The following is a 15,636-nucleotide window of genomic DNA, read 5'->3' on the forward strand; positions in this document are numbered from 1 at the left end:
TTGAATATGTCTACTTTGGGAAATTGTGATGGACATTATTCACTATTTCCTGATGTTTTATAGACTAATAGATTAACTGATAAAAAATAATCTCCAGATCAATTGGTAATGAAAATAATCTTAAATTGCAGCTGTAAAAGTAATCATGTAATGTTTATTATAACCCTGACAGGGGCCAGTCTGCTGCATAATGAGTACTTTCGATACTTTAGGTACATTTTGTTGATAATACTTTTACTTAAGTAAGATTGACTGCAGGGCTTTTACTTGTCATGGAATAATTTTTATATTTTAGTTTTGCTGCTTTTACCTTTGTAAAGGATCTGGATACCTCTTTCATCACTGCTTGCCATGTTATTCATTGCAACCTCAAAAGCATTTTACACCAACGGTTTATTTTTTGTTCTGGCATAATCCTAATTTTTTAAATATTTCCAACTGTTTCCCATCAGTGAGACAACCTGTAACCACTCGCATAATGAAATCAAACCACTGAAGTAATTTGCAAACATAGCCCGAAATGGCCTCTATGGAGAGAAAACATGAGATTTGCAGCCCGTTCATTTCACGGCACAACGCTTTGAAGAAAACGAGTGCAGAAATTGTCAGTGAAGCCAGACAGTCCCTGCGAGTCCAGTCCACCCAGAGACCATTTACTCCCAGAGATGGACACAGGCAGCTTTTTGGAAAGAGCTCTGTTCGTGCAGATCGTGACAACAGGCCTCCATCGACCTTTAGGTTAGTCACAAACCTTACTTAGATCTCCTTCATGTTGACGGGTTCTGAGATCAGCTGTGGCTGGGTCTCATGTAACTTGTAGAAGTAACAAGTCATTTTTTCACTTTTCAGTCTTCATGCTCAAAATTTTGATGCTCCTGACTCCAGGCCAGGTTCAGGGATTCGCCTCTCCCCTCTGGACCATGTAAGTTCCCTCACACACACACACACACACACACACACACACACACACCTATATGTGGTAGTTCAAATAGTATTTCAGATTCAAATTATGGTATTATTTGTTGTAAGCTCAAGTACATATTTGCATATTTTAGTATTATAAGTATTACCACGAAAACTGAAAAATAGGATAAGGAGTATACACGCCTCTGTACACCAGCATGAAAGCTTATCTGCTTTTAATAAATGGGATTATAATGTTAATATATGTGATAAAAAAAATTGAATAAATGAGTAATCAAAATAATAGGATCTCTTTGTGGACATAAGTCGTTTCATTGGTGGATTTGAAGTTCTGGCTCATTGTTCACACCGTCATATGCCACTAATATGTTTGTGTGGTACCAGAAGCCAAAGTTTCCAGTCCCCTGCGATGCTGAGGATCCATTCAAGGCCTTTCCAAAACCCCCCACTGACCCACTGGAAGTTAAGAGGGGGTTGGCAGTGGCACGGGCGCGCCTCCTCAGGGCTGGATCTCTCACCACGTTGCCCCCTGTAGAGGGACACACAGATGGTGAGGATGGAAAAAAATATTGATGCAAGTCTGGATCAAGGCAGAAAAGATGGTAGATAAAAGAAAAAGAAAAGTGTATAGTTACTGAATGTATGACACATAGTAAAGTCATTGTTAATAGGAAGTCATTCACATTGTGCTTACAATAAAATGTTAATAAAAGAAGGTAAGATAGTGCATTTGTTACAGGTAAAAAAAAAGAAAAAAGTAAACAGCACTTGCATGTATTTCACCCGAGGCATCGCTGTAAATCTTCTGTGCAGGCACTAGTGCAAGAGCAGTTTTCTCAAAGGGAAATGAATGGAGCCGTTCACATGCTGACATTATACCTGATTTACATTCTCTGTTGTTGGGTGAAAAAACGTAATTTACCGCTGCTGTTTTGAGTAGAAAATGAGTACTCTCCCTCTCTCAGATCTTTTCTCAGTCTACTATTTGGAGCAATAAAATAGATGATGAGGATGTTCAAAAGCATTGGCTGAATTTGGAAATCTTTGACCTGAATATATGTACTCATACAGTACGTGATTGTGTAAAAATTGACTTTAAGAAAAAAATATACTTTTAGCTAGTGAAACAAGCAGAAACGTTACTGCAGCACACAGAGACTCGTAAATAACTTCTTGCCACATCCTTTCTTTGTGTTTAGTGAAAGAGAGATTGAATCCAGGCCCAGGACAAAAGCAGCCGTCAGCTAAACGACTCCCCAGTACGGACCACACTGAGGTCCGCGGTGGTCCCCACAATCGTGGCCCACGCAGAACAGCAAGTGAAAGGTATGTTTTCTATCCCTCTGTTTGACTTGCAAGATCTGTCCTTCTCTCTCGTCTGCCCCCCCACCCTCTCCTGCTCCCTCTTTTTGACCAACGTGACAGTACGACAATGAGTTGAAGATTTATAGGCACACAAAGGTTGATTGTGCCTCCCATTTTTGCCTTTCATCAAATCCTTCTCTGCCTCCTCCTTGCTTTCTTGCCTCTCTCATTGCATTGCCCCAGCGTGAGTTTGCATGGTCAAAAAAATAAGGATTGAACAGGAACAAGCAAAAGGCTTTCAAAGCAATAATTTACTTGTTCCAGAGCCAAAACCTCTTAGATACATTCAGCATTCATACCACATTCACACCAGCACTGACAGCTGAATATATGAAGTCAGTTAGAGTAGCAATGGTGTCACTAACTAATAGATAGAACAAATTCTTCAACTTGAACCCTCATATACTTAACTGTACACTATATCTTGGTCACAGTTAAATCCAGCTTCTTGGCAAGCTTCATTCCCAATGAAACTGCCTCTATCTGTCATTACTATCATGTGTCAGCTTTTACACCTTCACAGTGCAGAGAGGCTAAAAGCTCTGCTTTTTTCCGCCGACCTCATCAGCTGTGTGTCAGCACAAGGGGCATAATTCTGGATGTGAGGTCGGGGGCTGTCGTTACAATCTATCCGCCTATCGATTGGGTGGGGCAACCGGGGCTGTAGAGGGGGGACAGACCATAAAACACTTTTACAGGAAATCTGGGCTATTGCCCGCGGCACAACCTCCTCACCTCCTCCCTCGCAAGCCAAGTTAACACGCAATGTTTGTATAACTTGTTGCTGACAAAGAGAGGTCCCATGAGATGAGACTGTGGTCAATTTATGATTTAAGAGGATACAATTAAAGACTTCCCCTTCTTGATTAGTGTTAAGTCAGAGTTTTTGAATTACTGTTCTTTAGTGTTGCAATGAACTACATAAAAGGTGCACTAGACAGAGACAAACAGAGTGAAAATCACAGACATAGTCAGGCCAGAAGTACACTGACTGCAAGTGGAAATAGACACAGCATGACAGATTAATGTGATGAGTTGGATGAGATATAAAGATAGGGGAGATTAGACGTCCACTAGGTTCTTTTTCTCCAATAAGCCAGAGCTTTATAGCTCCAAATGGCTCTCTATTAGATTTGGGTGCCCATCTGGGCAAGGCTGGCAGCAGCGTGTGTTGTGACTGCAGTGCACTGGCCAGGCCTAAGACAGGGATGAGGTCATGTCTCAGAGAATGCAGTATCACACAAAGAGGCCTTATTATCAGGCTCTTAATCCTATCATACAGAGCCAAAGCCCCCTCTCTGACATTCACTGCAACATGCCTCGGCCAGCACTCCCTGCTGTGTATGCCCTGTGTGCCAGCTTATACCAATCACTAAATCTCAAAGTGAAATCAAAGTGAAAGTGCACTCTATAGCAGCACCCACATACTGTATGTTAATGCTGATGTCGCATCACCTTCTGGTGATTCTCCAATGGAATAGAAAGGTTTTTTTTTGCAATATTGAAGGCCATTTTCTGTTTCATACCTGTCAGCAAGACCGTGAAATAAAGCTCACTTGAGAGTAAAAACTCAATGAAATATTCCATCCTGAGAGTCAGCCTTTTGTACTAATGTCACTGCAGAAGCTTCATAATAATGTTTGTCTTTGACAGGAGTGACTTTTCCATATTTTGTGAGGTTGATTCACTCTTTTGTGTGAGATTTGTGAAGTAAATCTTGCAGTTATAGATGTGATTGGGATGACTCAACATGCTGCTTGTGTTTATCTCTATTTATTAATAATAATTTTCTCAGCTGGTCATGTAGTAATTAGTCATAAGAGACACTACCTGCCATGTTTCACAGAAATGATTGTAGCGTTGAGTCGTTCTCTTTGTGTATGAGAGGAATAGTGCAGACTTGACAGTGACATGCAGAGAGTGAGATGCAGCAGTGACATGCAGAGGGCAAGCCACAACACATAGCATGACAAGGGGCGTGTTTTGGGGAGCACTTTACGGTTACTGCATAGAGGTGGTAAGACTGTGGAGACAGCTCACAGTGACAAAGCATGAACAGCTTTAACCGGACTGCCCACAAAGCTAAGACCTTAGTTCCTGTCTGTTGGGGATTGCAGTTTGTGCACAATTGCACACACGCCTGCAAAGATACAAAGATTCACACGCACACAGAAACGTACAGACAGTCACGCACAGACAGACACATATTTCTGCATGAGCGCGAATGTACATACACAGACACACAAACATTAGAGATAACAGCACCAGCACACAAGTCTCAACCTCTGCTGCAACAGGGACACCTAGTGGCACTGGGTGAAAATACACCTGTAGCCTTGTTGACAGACTATAAAGTCAGCAACTTTTTCACGGAGATGCATTCATTCAACAACAAGTCATCCTTTAAATATTTTGTGTTTAGGTTTTTTTAATATTATTTCAATGCCCAAATGAGACAAATGTCCCAAAGTCAATTAGATTAGACTAAACAAGTCAGTAGTCACACATGTCTCATCTCCAAAATCTGATGTAACCAGACTCTTTGTGCTTTTGTGTTTCTTTGTGCCAACAGTAGAATAACGAAGCCTGGTGATGACTCAGGAGTTAGAACCGCAGAATGCAGAGCAGGACGGAGAACAGGTTTGCCCAGATATACTAAATGAACCTCACTGCCACATATCAAACAATGAATGAATGGTACATTTTGTATAGCATGTAAAATAAAAATGTAGGCGCAATTTACCACTTAACCATTCAGTGATTTTACTTCAAAAGTAACTTATTTTCTAAGATGTCAAACTGAAATCAACACAAGTATGCCTGAATATAATGAGACATTAGCCTAAAAGTGTTGTTTCACCAACAGCATAGACACACCTCTCCCAGTAACTGAACACCCCTTCCTGAGTGTCAAACTTTGATTGGGGTGTTGTTGCTAAGGGCCTAATTTCCACCATGAGAGGCAGCCAGCCAATAGCTGAGAGAGCTGTTGGTTTGGGCAACCACAGTTTCCTGCATCACACCAAGCAAGGGGGTATGCAAATGTTCGGCAAAAAAAAAAATGTGCATGGTGTGTGTGTGTGTGTGAGAATGCATACATTTGAGTGCACAAACACATGCACACGTGTTTTCATCGCACATGCACACGCTCACGTGCCCGCACGCAGACCGTTTCACATCAGCACAGGCACAGAAACCAGAGGAAGTGTAGCTGTGGATGGTGACCTTTCATTGTGGCATCAAACTTCCTGCAGGTTTTATTTTAAGACAGTGAACTTGTGAACCACGCTTGCTGCTCATGTTCACCGTCTGAGTTCGGAGGTGGTAATTGGCTAACTGCAATTCTCTCCGCACATTTCAGAGCTGGGGAATGGAGAAAACACCACAAGCACAGAGGAGGATGCAGAGTCACTGGTGTGGAATAATATGATTGCTCCTCTTCTCCAACAACTAGAGAGTGTGGCTGCAGGTAGTGTGTGAATAAGGAAACCCAATAATAAGTGAAAAGATGTGACATCCATTAGTCTTGACCAGATCCATTCATTTGACCCAAAGAATATATAGTTTCTGTCACTTACTCCAGTCACAATATCACTTTTCAACAATACATTTTTCCATTTGGGTTGAAGAATGTCTCTGAAGCTAATGTGAAATGTAATGTGGTTGCAGTGATTCTGGTCTTTTTTTAAATTAAGGGTAAGCTTCTCTTATTAGTGCCTCATCTCTCTGTTACATTTCATTTTCAACCAGCAGGCAGGAAAATAGATTTTTAGCATTGGCAGATAGTCATGCATGAAGTCAAAATGAAAAAGCACTGTCATTTCACCCACTGAAGAAAGGCAAACAAAATAGTGTTATGTTTGGCATCCATACATAATTGTCTTAGCCTGAAACTGCAGTCTGGCAGCCATGAAATGAAATCTATGGCTGTAAATATTTTAACACTCTACAAATTTAATGGAAAATTCATTTGAAAGATAAATATTAAATATTTATTGTACCAAGTGCCTTCTGGCTCATGCATAAAACACCTTTCAGATTCAGTGGGAAATTGCAGTGAAGTGTTCAGTGTGAGACTGCAGCCAACCTTTTTTAGAAATGGCCAAACCCTGTTATTTATGCAGGGAAAACATTTATTTTACCTCAAAAACAAGGAAAAGACTCCACCCTTTCTCTTCCTCTGCGTCAAGATTGTAGCTGCCTGTTGCAGAATTGTTCCCCTGCATTTGACCAAAGAAACTGCTGCTTCTTAGAAGGGAGGGGAATGTTATTTTACTGTTGACTAATGTATTATTGATGTTGAGGATTTAACCTCAAGTTCCTCATGCAAATAATAAATGTACACCATGCAGTAGAGCCCAATTACATTGCACATACATACCATAACACACACAAAACATCACTCATCTGTATTTATATGGATGCAAACTTGCCAACAGAGTGAGTGTTTTCATTTTGGGATGTTTGATTTCTCTGTGAATGTTTGACATGTTTGACATGGCATTTTTTTTTTGTTGCAATATCTACTTTCCTGCGATGCCAGGCAGCTCTGAGGGATCGGTGGACCGTCTGTGCGATTTGTGTGACGGTCTCCATGGCACCTTGGCAGAAGCGGACATGCTCGGCCGACGCTGTAAGAGGAGGTCAGGGATACTTCGAACACTGTTCCGCCTCATCGACCTCAACTCTGCCCAGCTCAACCTGCACATCGCCAAGCTCTGCCTTGCTGTGAGTCGTCTGTGCTTGTGTTGGCGTCAGCATGTGTGCCACTAAGTCACTATTACAAGGTCGTCCATGACACTGCATTTTTGTCTCCAGCTGTGTATCAGTGGAAACAACCTGCTCAACATCTGTAAGCTCATCTTCCAGATCAGCCGCAGTGAAAGCAACGACATCCTCTTCCAGAACAACTCTATTATAGGTGACCACTCTTCCAGGACACGGTGATCTAAAGTCTAAAGTTATGCTAAGTCAATTTAAAGGAACATAATGTTAAATATTCTTCTTTATGTGTTTGTTGGCTGATGTAGATTGTCCCACTATTAGATAAAAATGTTTTTGTTTATGTCTAGTATATAAGCTGCTCAAAGAGCGTAATGTTCTCTGCTGGCCTGGAGTGAATTTATATCTGTCTGGTTCTATTGTGTGCCATTTTTTGGAACCCCTTTACCAGGTACCATTACAGATTGCGTTATCATTCAGTTTTTCTCTGTCTAGACTCATTTCTGGGCATTTTGAGCAATGAGGATGTGTCTGCATCTGGAGAAGCTCTGCTGTACTCTGTTGGGACTCTGAAGTTTCTCTCAGGAAACTGTGCAATCCTTAGACTCCTGTTGGAAAAGAACTTTATTGGTGTGTCTCAGAAACTCATCCAGAGGCTCTGCACAGCAGAAGACACCAACTTCACTATAGCAGGCCACATCCTTGTACAGGTGTGTCACAGACTTAATATTGTTGGGGGAGTTTGGGGGAAGTTTTAAAGTATATTTTAAAATGTTTTGAATTAATCATTAGATATTTGATGTACACCGACCTTTTTTAAACCAATAGCTTTTGTATCACAATTCAGATGGAAACTCCTGCTCACAAAACAATACACATACAACAGTTTGACATGAAGTTATACTGGGTCAATATAAAGGAACACGATGTTAAATATTCTTCTTAATGTGTTTGTTGGCTGATTTTCCCTCTATTAGAAGAAAATGTTTTTGTTTATGTCTGGCATAGAAGCTGCTCCAAGAGCATAATGTTCTGCTTTGCTGGCCTGGCCTGGCCACTTCAGTCTAAAACACACCCTGCTTCACTCTTCCGAAAATGATTGCTGCTAACCGCACAAGTTGGCCTGAGCAAACATCTTGAGCCAGCATTTCATTTGACACCTTAACACAACTCATTATGCAGTTGAAGGAGGGAAATAAGCAGGCCGTGACTGTCCAGAACTTCCAGTGGTGCCGTGTGTTGGAAATGACTGTTTCCCTCTTGTGAAAGAATGATTTATGTCCATACTGAATAGTTTCCGGTCTCTCTGCTGTATGGCGTCCTGTGCAGGCCAGCAGCCAGCCTTAATGAGCATATGACTAGCATTGTGTGCAAGCCACGATAGCACAACACTGCAATACTGACCTAAATATGAACACTTAGATACAGCAGGTACATTTGTATATATTTCTTCTTGCTATCCAACACTCTCACCCCTCTTTCTTTCTGTCTGACCTCTGACCCCTGTAGCTGACAGCGACCCTGAGGAACCTTGCAGATCACCCTGACTCCCGTCCACTCTTCATCTCCTTCTCCATACTATCAGAGCTCTGTCTGGTGCTGCGTCATCACTGCAAAGACCAGGACATCTGCACCAACATTTCCAGAATATACAGGTATCACACATGCACTTCAATAATATTATATTAATATGACATGATGTCATATTTCTGATTTCTGTTTTGCCCATTGCAGTAATGAATGTAATGAAGTTCTTTGCTTTTTTAGTTCTGAATGTACAAATGGGTTCAATTGTGAAGACCTACATGCAAAAAAAACTACTACATGTGCAGTTTTAAGTTCTATAAGGACCTTACGTCTATTAAAAAAAGTCACGCATGGAGGACAAAACTATGACGAAAAAACTCTAACAATTGTCTGTGTTCAAAAACTGAATAACAGAATCCTTGTGTGAACTTGCTCACCCAAATCATGCTACTGAGAGGGGTAGACGCTACACACGTACGCAGGTCTTTAGGCGAGTAAGGTGCTTTGAAATAACACAAGCTCCTGATAAATAAATTGCAGTGCCAACAGTTTACAAAAAACATTTCCATGGGTAGACTAATCTGACAGAGGCTAAAACTGTGATTTATATGACACAGTACAATGGTTCAATGTAAAACCAGACACAGGGCTTGGGCACCAAAGTCACCTGACAGCAGGCCACAGCAGTTTCTGGCTTCAGCTCTCGGCCTCCTACTCCTCCACAAGTACCTCATCAGTGTGTGAAGCACAAAATATATGTGTAATAAAATGTGTTTTTCAGCAGTTTTACCGGGTTTTAGTGCTGATAAAGCTAATACCATCTGAATATTTTTGCTTATATAATGAAAGCATGACAAGTGTATCCCAGCCCAGGCCTGCTTATCCATTAGCAGTGTTGATTTAATATGTCCATATTTAGTCAGCATGGCGGAGCAGTCGGTGAGTGGAATGATCAGTGGTATTTGTTGTCCTCTCTCTCCCTCAGTAAACTCTCCTCTTACTCGAAGTGCCGCCTTGCTCTGGCCCAGACCCCCGACTGCTACCAACTATTTTTAGAACTGCTGAGCAAACATCACCAAAAACAGGTGAGTCCACGAGCCTCCTCTTGTTTGTGTGTGTGTGTGTGTGTGTGTGTGTGTGTGTGTGTGTGTGCTTGAGCCTGTGTGTATTAGAGGGAAGCGAAGACGAGCTTTTCCAGTGTTCAGTGATGTAACTCCACTAAGCATGTTTACCCTCAGACCAAGTTGTTTATGTACCTCAAGTCCAAACACATTTACGGGACATTGTGTCCATCTGCACGTAACGTTCGTCTCTCTTTCTCTGCTCTGCTGTGTGTGTGTGTGTGTGTGTGTGTGTGTGTGTGTGTATGTGTTTTGACATTTAATCATACCAGGATGGGCTGAGTAAGTCAAGGAAAGAGGAGGGGAAAAAGAAAAAAAATAAAGGAGGTGAGCTTGAGTAGAGGTGACACAGAGGTGGAGGGGAGGAGAGATAGGCAAGAGGAGTAGGAGGAGAAGAAAAGGGCGGGACTTTGGCAATTTAGACATGACTGACATGTGTTTTTAATCTCATATGGAATAAACCCATGCCTTCAAACACACACACACACACACACACACTGGACAGTAAGACGTGTAATGAGCACCTAGTCCAGGGACAGTCTGTCCTGTCCTCATACCAATGTCACTGCGCATTTATGGGAGAAAAGAGTGTGTTCTTAGCTCCCCTGCTCTTCATGTATTTACTAAGTAGAGTCAGGATACAAGCGTGACGCACAGGGTGTCATTTGTTACCCTTTTTTTCTTGGAAAGTGTGTGATACCTCATTGAAAAGACAGGGTGTAGTTACACTCAAACAAGTCTACACAGCCATGAACCCTCTAGGGGAAGTGAGTGACACTGACAATAGTGCTACTAGACAGGGCAGGCTCACTGTGCCTCAGGTGAAGTGGCTGTTGGTCTTTAGATCTTAATCTCATATTTAATCTCATATATTTGTTTTTCATCATCACATCAGAAACAGTGTCATTCTCTTGGGGGAGATATGTTGTTATTTAGAATAGTCTACTGTAAATATACTATATTTATTTACTATATAACTATTTTGATCATCAATTCATTGTCTTAATCATTTTCTGGTTCCAGCTTCTCTAAAGTGTTCTCTAAAGTTTCTGTGTTCAGTGTGCGTCATTGTAAATTGAACATCTTTGGCTTTGGGACTGTTGATAGGACAAAACAAGACATTTGAAAACATCACCTTGGGCTGAGATGAAACAATAAATAGATGAATAAGGAAAATAATCTGCAGATTAATACTGTCGATAATGAAATATACATTCATGTGATAAATATGACCCCAGGAACTAGTCCAAAAAAGCTGGAAGTATATGTCCTATATTAGCTACACACTAATTGTTTCTAGCACTGAATAAATTAAAATGCTGTACAAGAAAAAGTGGATCAGCTGAACAATGTTTGAAGCAATAAAGTATCTTTCCCAAACACAGTTTGGCCTTTCAGCCACATTTGCAATAGACAGAAACGTCTAAACACGTGTCTTGTTGGTTTGCTTTAATTCAGAAAGTAAGTAATTGACAGCTGCAGATTGACCACGACAATACTCTCCACCGCTCTCCCACAGGACCTCGTCGTGCGCCTTCTCTTCACCCTCGGGAACCTCACAGCCAAAAGCGACGAGGCCCGGCTGCAGCTCTTTCAGTGGGAGGGCTGCATGGACATACTCCTGCAGCTGTACGACAGCTACCAGCGCAGAGACGACTCACCACACACACCCCCACAGAAAGGTCCCCCTAGGAGTGTGCAGGAGGATGAGGACGTGCTGGTGAAGCTGGTCAGGGTGCTGGCGAACATGTGCATCCACCCAGCTGTAGGTCCAGCTCTGGCAACCAACGCAACTTGCATTCAGCTGCTGATGGAGACGCTCGGTGAGCAGAGAGCAGAACTTAGTCACTGTTTAACAAAGTCATTCATTAAGGGAAAAATAGAAGATACAGTCTGTAGCAGATTTGTAACTATCTGTAACATTTCTAGATTTGTCCTTTTCACCCATCTGTGCTACAAAGGAAGCAGTGTGTGAAAATCTGATAAGTTTAAAAATAGCTGTTTTGTAAGTACTGAATTGTAAGTACAGTAAGTAGCTGCGAGACACCCAACCACTTCCCTTGTGCTGGGAACAAGACATGACTTTGGTCGAAAACATGCTCCTCGTTTGTCTGTTCATTCCCTCGCTCGCTCTCCTCTCAGTGCTTTGTGTTCGATACGCAGCACATCCTCTTTTGGTTTACCTAAGTGCTTCAGTGCATGAGCAGGATGTTCTGTCACATCTCACAGCCGACTTGGTTTGCGTGTGTGAAGTTCTCCCATGTGGTTAGATGGTTTCAGGACAGATTGAACTGACACACAGGTGGGTGTGAAACTCTCGATTTGTCTGCTGCCTGCCTCCTCCACCACGCACGTCAAGGCAGCTGGGAGAGAAAATTAAACAAACAAAACAGAGGTCAAATTAGTGAAACACATCTAAGGGGTGTGTGACTGATGCCAGAGAGTAAGATGGGAAGTAAATGAAGTAACTGAAGACAGAAAGATGAAATGAGCGAATGAAGGAGAATATGGAGTTAGTGTGACAGCTGGAAACAGAAAACAAAATCTCAGTAGAGGATGAAAAAGCACACTTGGCTGATCAATGTCCTGTTTTGATCAAGTTCATGACAGGCTGTGCTGCTTGGAGGGGGGGGGGGGGGGGGTCCCAACAAAGCATTTTCAGTCAGAACTGAACTGAAAAAGCAGTGCGACACCGACCGCAATATCCACGATTTATGACTGAGCACACGACATCTGTTGCTATATCAGGAACAGATTCGGTTACCAAGCCGCTCACAGTGTCATCGCTGGTTGGATTGGGTCACATTGACCTTTGTATGCTAGTTTATGATCAAACAGACTATATCAAAATGACCTACAGATAACAGCTACTTCTATGATAATGTCACAGTGTCACATCAGTGTGGCTGAGCTGCAACATGCAAAAAGGCTGCCAATGGAAATATCTCAATACTGAGTGCCAGTTTACACAATCCATGTTGCAGTTGTTTTATGGATTAATAATCTACCTTTACCTTCTCCGCTTCATCAACATAAAAGGATGCAAAGCTTTCATCACCTGGTTAGTCATTATCAGGGAAAGAGCAGCTTGACAAATGCATGTATTCTTTACAAGATGAACAATTTTAATTATAAGTTCTCACATTATGTTTAGACTAGTCACCAGAATGAGGGTCACTTCACATAAATGAGTAATGATATATTGTATTTCAGGAGGAATTTTTAAGGAAAAATCAGAAACATCTACTTCAAGATCTCTGTTAAAAATAATGTTCAAGGTTACTCTTATTGATGAGTATTTTCTGTGTGTGTGTGTGTGTGTGTGTGTGTGTGTGTGTGTGTGTGTGTGGTCCACAGAGCTGAGGTCTGTGCAAGAAAGCGAGGAGCTGTTGGTGAATGTGGCTGCCACCATCAACAACCTGTCCTTCTACCAGGAAGAAAGCTCTGTCCTCAGACACAGCCAACTCACCATCGCAAAGTGTAAAATGAAAAAACTAAAAACTAAAAACCATGAGGGTTACTATTTGTCTATTTTGCTTATTTTACACTATTTGTTTCCCACTTTCCTGCTTATATTTAATTTCCCTCCCCCTTTACTCCCCCATTTCTCTCTCTTCCTCTGCTCACTCTTTCTTTTCACTTCAGTGATGTTGAAGCTGGTGCTCAGCTCCAGTATGGACGCCATGCTTGAGGCCACCCGTGTGTATGGAAATTTGTCTCTGTCCAAGGATGTGCGGGACTTTATTATGCAAAACAAAGGTATATGATGGACACAAAGACCAACAGACACACACACAAAACACACCACCATGAGACTGTACTTATTTCATACAGTATTCATTGAGTCTTGCAGGAACGTTGGCTAAGAGTTGCCATGTTTCAATCAAAGATGACAATTTCTTTAAAGCCTAATAATACACAGAAGCTGCAGAAATCACATCATCCAGGCGCACAACTTTACGGAAAACTGAGTACCTAAACACAGAATGTCTGGTACAGTCCGCACCTCTGCTTCTGTACTGTCATGTTTAGGCTGGACTTATCTACAAGGCCAGCTACAGTCAGTATAAACATGCCTGCTGACTCTGGTGATAGCGGCCTTCTTATCTTTGCCCTGCTTTGTCCTTCATCACGCCGTCATCTTTCTCCGCTCTCTCTCCCTCAGTCCACCAGTTTATAGTGACGCTGCTCGACTCAAAAAGCACTGAGATGTGTTTTTCAGCCTGCGGGGTCCTCACCAACCTGGCTCTGGACCCCCCCAACGGGGTCAGTCTCTCACTAGAGGGGGCTGCTGCAAAGTAAGGACTAATGCACTTAGAGATTAAGAGTTTGTTTGTGTGTGTGTGTGTGTGTGTGTGTGTGTGTGTGTGTGTGTGTATGCAGTACATCTTTGTATTTGATTTGACAGACAAGTCACAGACTTTCCACTAAATATGATATCAATCAAAATATGATGATGACTTAAAATGGTGCTCACAACTAGCAGCATATAACAATAAACATCTCTACATGATTGATTATTTTGAGATATCATCATAATTACTGTACTGTACATTTTGTGCCAGTGGGTTAGATTTGGCAGCTTTTTCACTTCCAAAAGTGAGCATTGCTTGAACATTCAAGTTCTTATTTTCCCTTTACACACACACACACACACACACACACACACACACACACAGTCCTCTTTCAGATGTTGGTCCAATGAAGTGGAGCTAATGCCCACAAACCTGCCGGTCATGTGAATCCCTCTCCCTTGAGTCATACGATGTGTGTGTGTGTGTGTGTGTGTGTGTGTGTGTGTGTGTGTGTGTGTGTGTGTGTGTGTGTGTGTGACCAGGCTTGTGGACTGTCTGAAAGACTTCGGACCGGGTGATTGGCAGCTGGCGGGCCAGGTCTGTCAGGCGTTGTTGAACATGATTGGCGGCGGCTCAGAGAAGCTGATGGACTCACAGGAGAGAGAGTCACTGCTGGAGATCCTCATTACATACTTAGGTTGGTGCACAGCTTTGTTACTAATCCTTACATAACAAGGGAGGGAGTCATGCTGGAAAGAACATACTCTCTTTCACATCTTCACATCAGTGGCCCTCAGGGCGGAGGGAGGGAGGGACACACGTATCATGAACATAGCAACTCCATGGAAACATGTGAACACAAAAGCTGAAAAGTATTCAGAATAAACCTGAAAGCTCCTTTTAATTAATTCCTTAGGCAGAGATGCTCTGAAGTGGATAGAAAATGAAGATATGAGGGACTTCCACCGGGCATGCTGGGAGTTAGAGTTCCTCCCTGTAGCTCAAAAACTGATGAAGACGCTCCAGCCTCCAGACCGGACAGCCTGACAAACTGGGACATGGAGTCTCATATTGTCATGGAAACCTTGGCTTTTTTAAGCTTTTAAATACTTAACCCAGAGTTTACATTTTAACTATTTTACACTTACCTCCAACAGGTTTTACAGGTGGCTGTAAAGGTTTTGTAGTTTGCTTTTTGTCATGGAGAAAGCAGGTGAGGTCGTCTTGAGTTAGTCAGTTACTGTGGATTCCATTTTTCAGGGCAGAAAAGAGTCAAAAACACCCTTAAAAATGTCTCAAATCACTGCTACAGTATAATTCACTTTTCCACTGTCCATCCATACAGACTTTACTTTTTATGCACTTTAATTTCCGTAAAAAGCCTTAATTCCTTCACATATACAGGGATCATTTAATACAAGCTCTTTGCACATTTATGTAACAGACTTGATCTGAGGTTATTTTATGATGTAGTCTTGAAAACAGATGACTGACCTTGAATTTTCCTCATAAGGAAATCTCTGGATTGTGTGACATTGGAACTTGTACATAATAAAGCAGAAGTGGAAAACAGTTTTGCTTCTCAAAGCCTTTTATTGTTACACAGATATGGGGCCCGGCAGTGCATACAAGTTACACCAAGTAGCCTAAAGTACAGCATTTCAAAATCACATCGTTATTAC

The 15,636-nt window shown here is 41.9% G+C and overlaps 1 protein-coding gene across 1 annotated transcript; it reads left to right on the top strand.

Moving 5' to 3' along the window:
• Positions 1–520: 520 nt before the first annotated feature.
• On the top strand, positions 521–15,001 carry armc2 (armadillo repeat containing 2). The gene is made up of 17 exons (XM_070926230.1): positions 521–738; positions 850–922; positions 1,309–1,474; positions 2,124–2,250; positions 4,862–4,929; positions 5,651–5,758; positions 6,833–7,017; positions 7,108–7,210; positions 7,507–7,721; positions 8,521–8,666; positions 9,524–9,623; positions 11,179–11,482; positions 13,017–13,139; positions 13,305–13,418; positions 13,825–13,957; positions 14,497–14,651; positions 14,871–15,001. The coding sequence occupies exons 1-17, from the start codon at positions 521–523 to the stop codon at positions 14,999–15,001; spliced, it is 2,469 nt and encodes an 822-aa protein (XP_070782331.1).
• Positions 15,002–15,636: the final 635 nt, after the last annotated feature.

The sequence above is a fragment of the Enoplosus armatus genome, chromosome 19, assembly GCF_043641665.1.
Source record: "Enoplosus armatus isolate fEnoArm2 chromosome 19, fEnoArm2.hap1, whole genome shotgun sequence".
Taxonomy (NCBI): Eukaryota; Metazoa; Chordata; class Actinopteri; order Centrarchiformes; family Enoplosidae; genus Enoplosus; species Enoplosus armatus.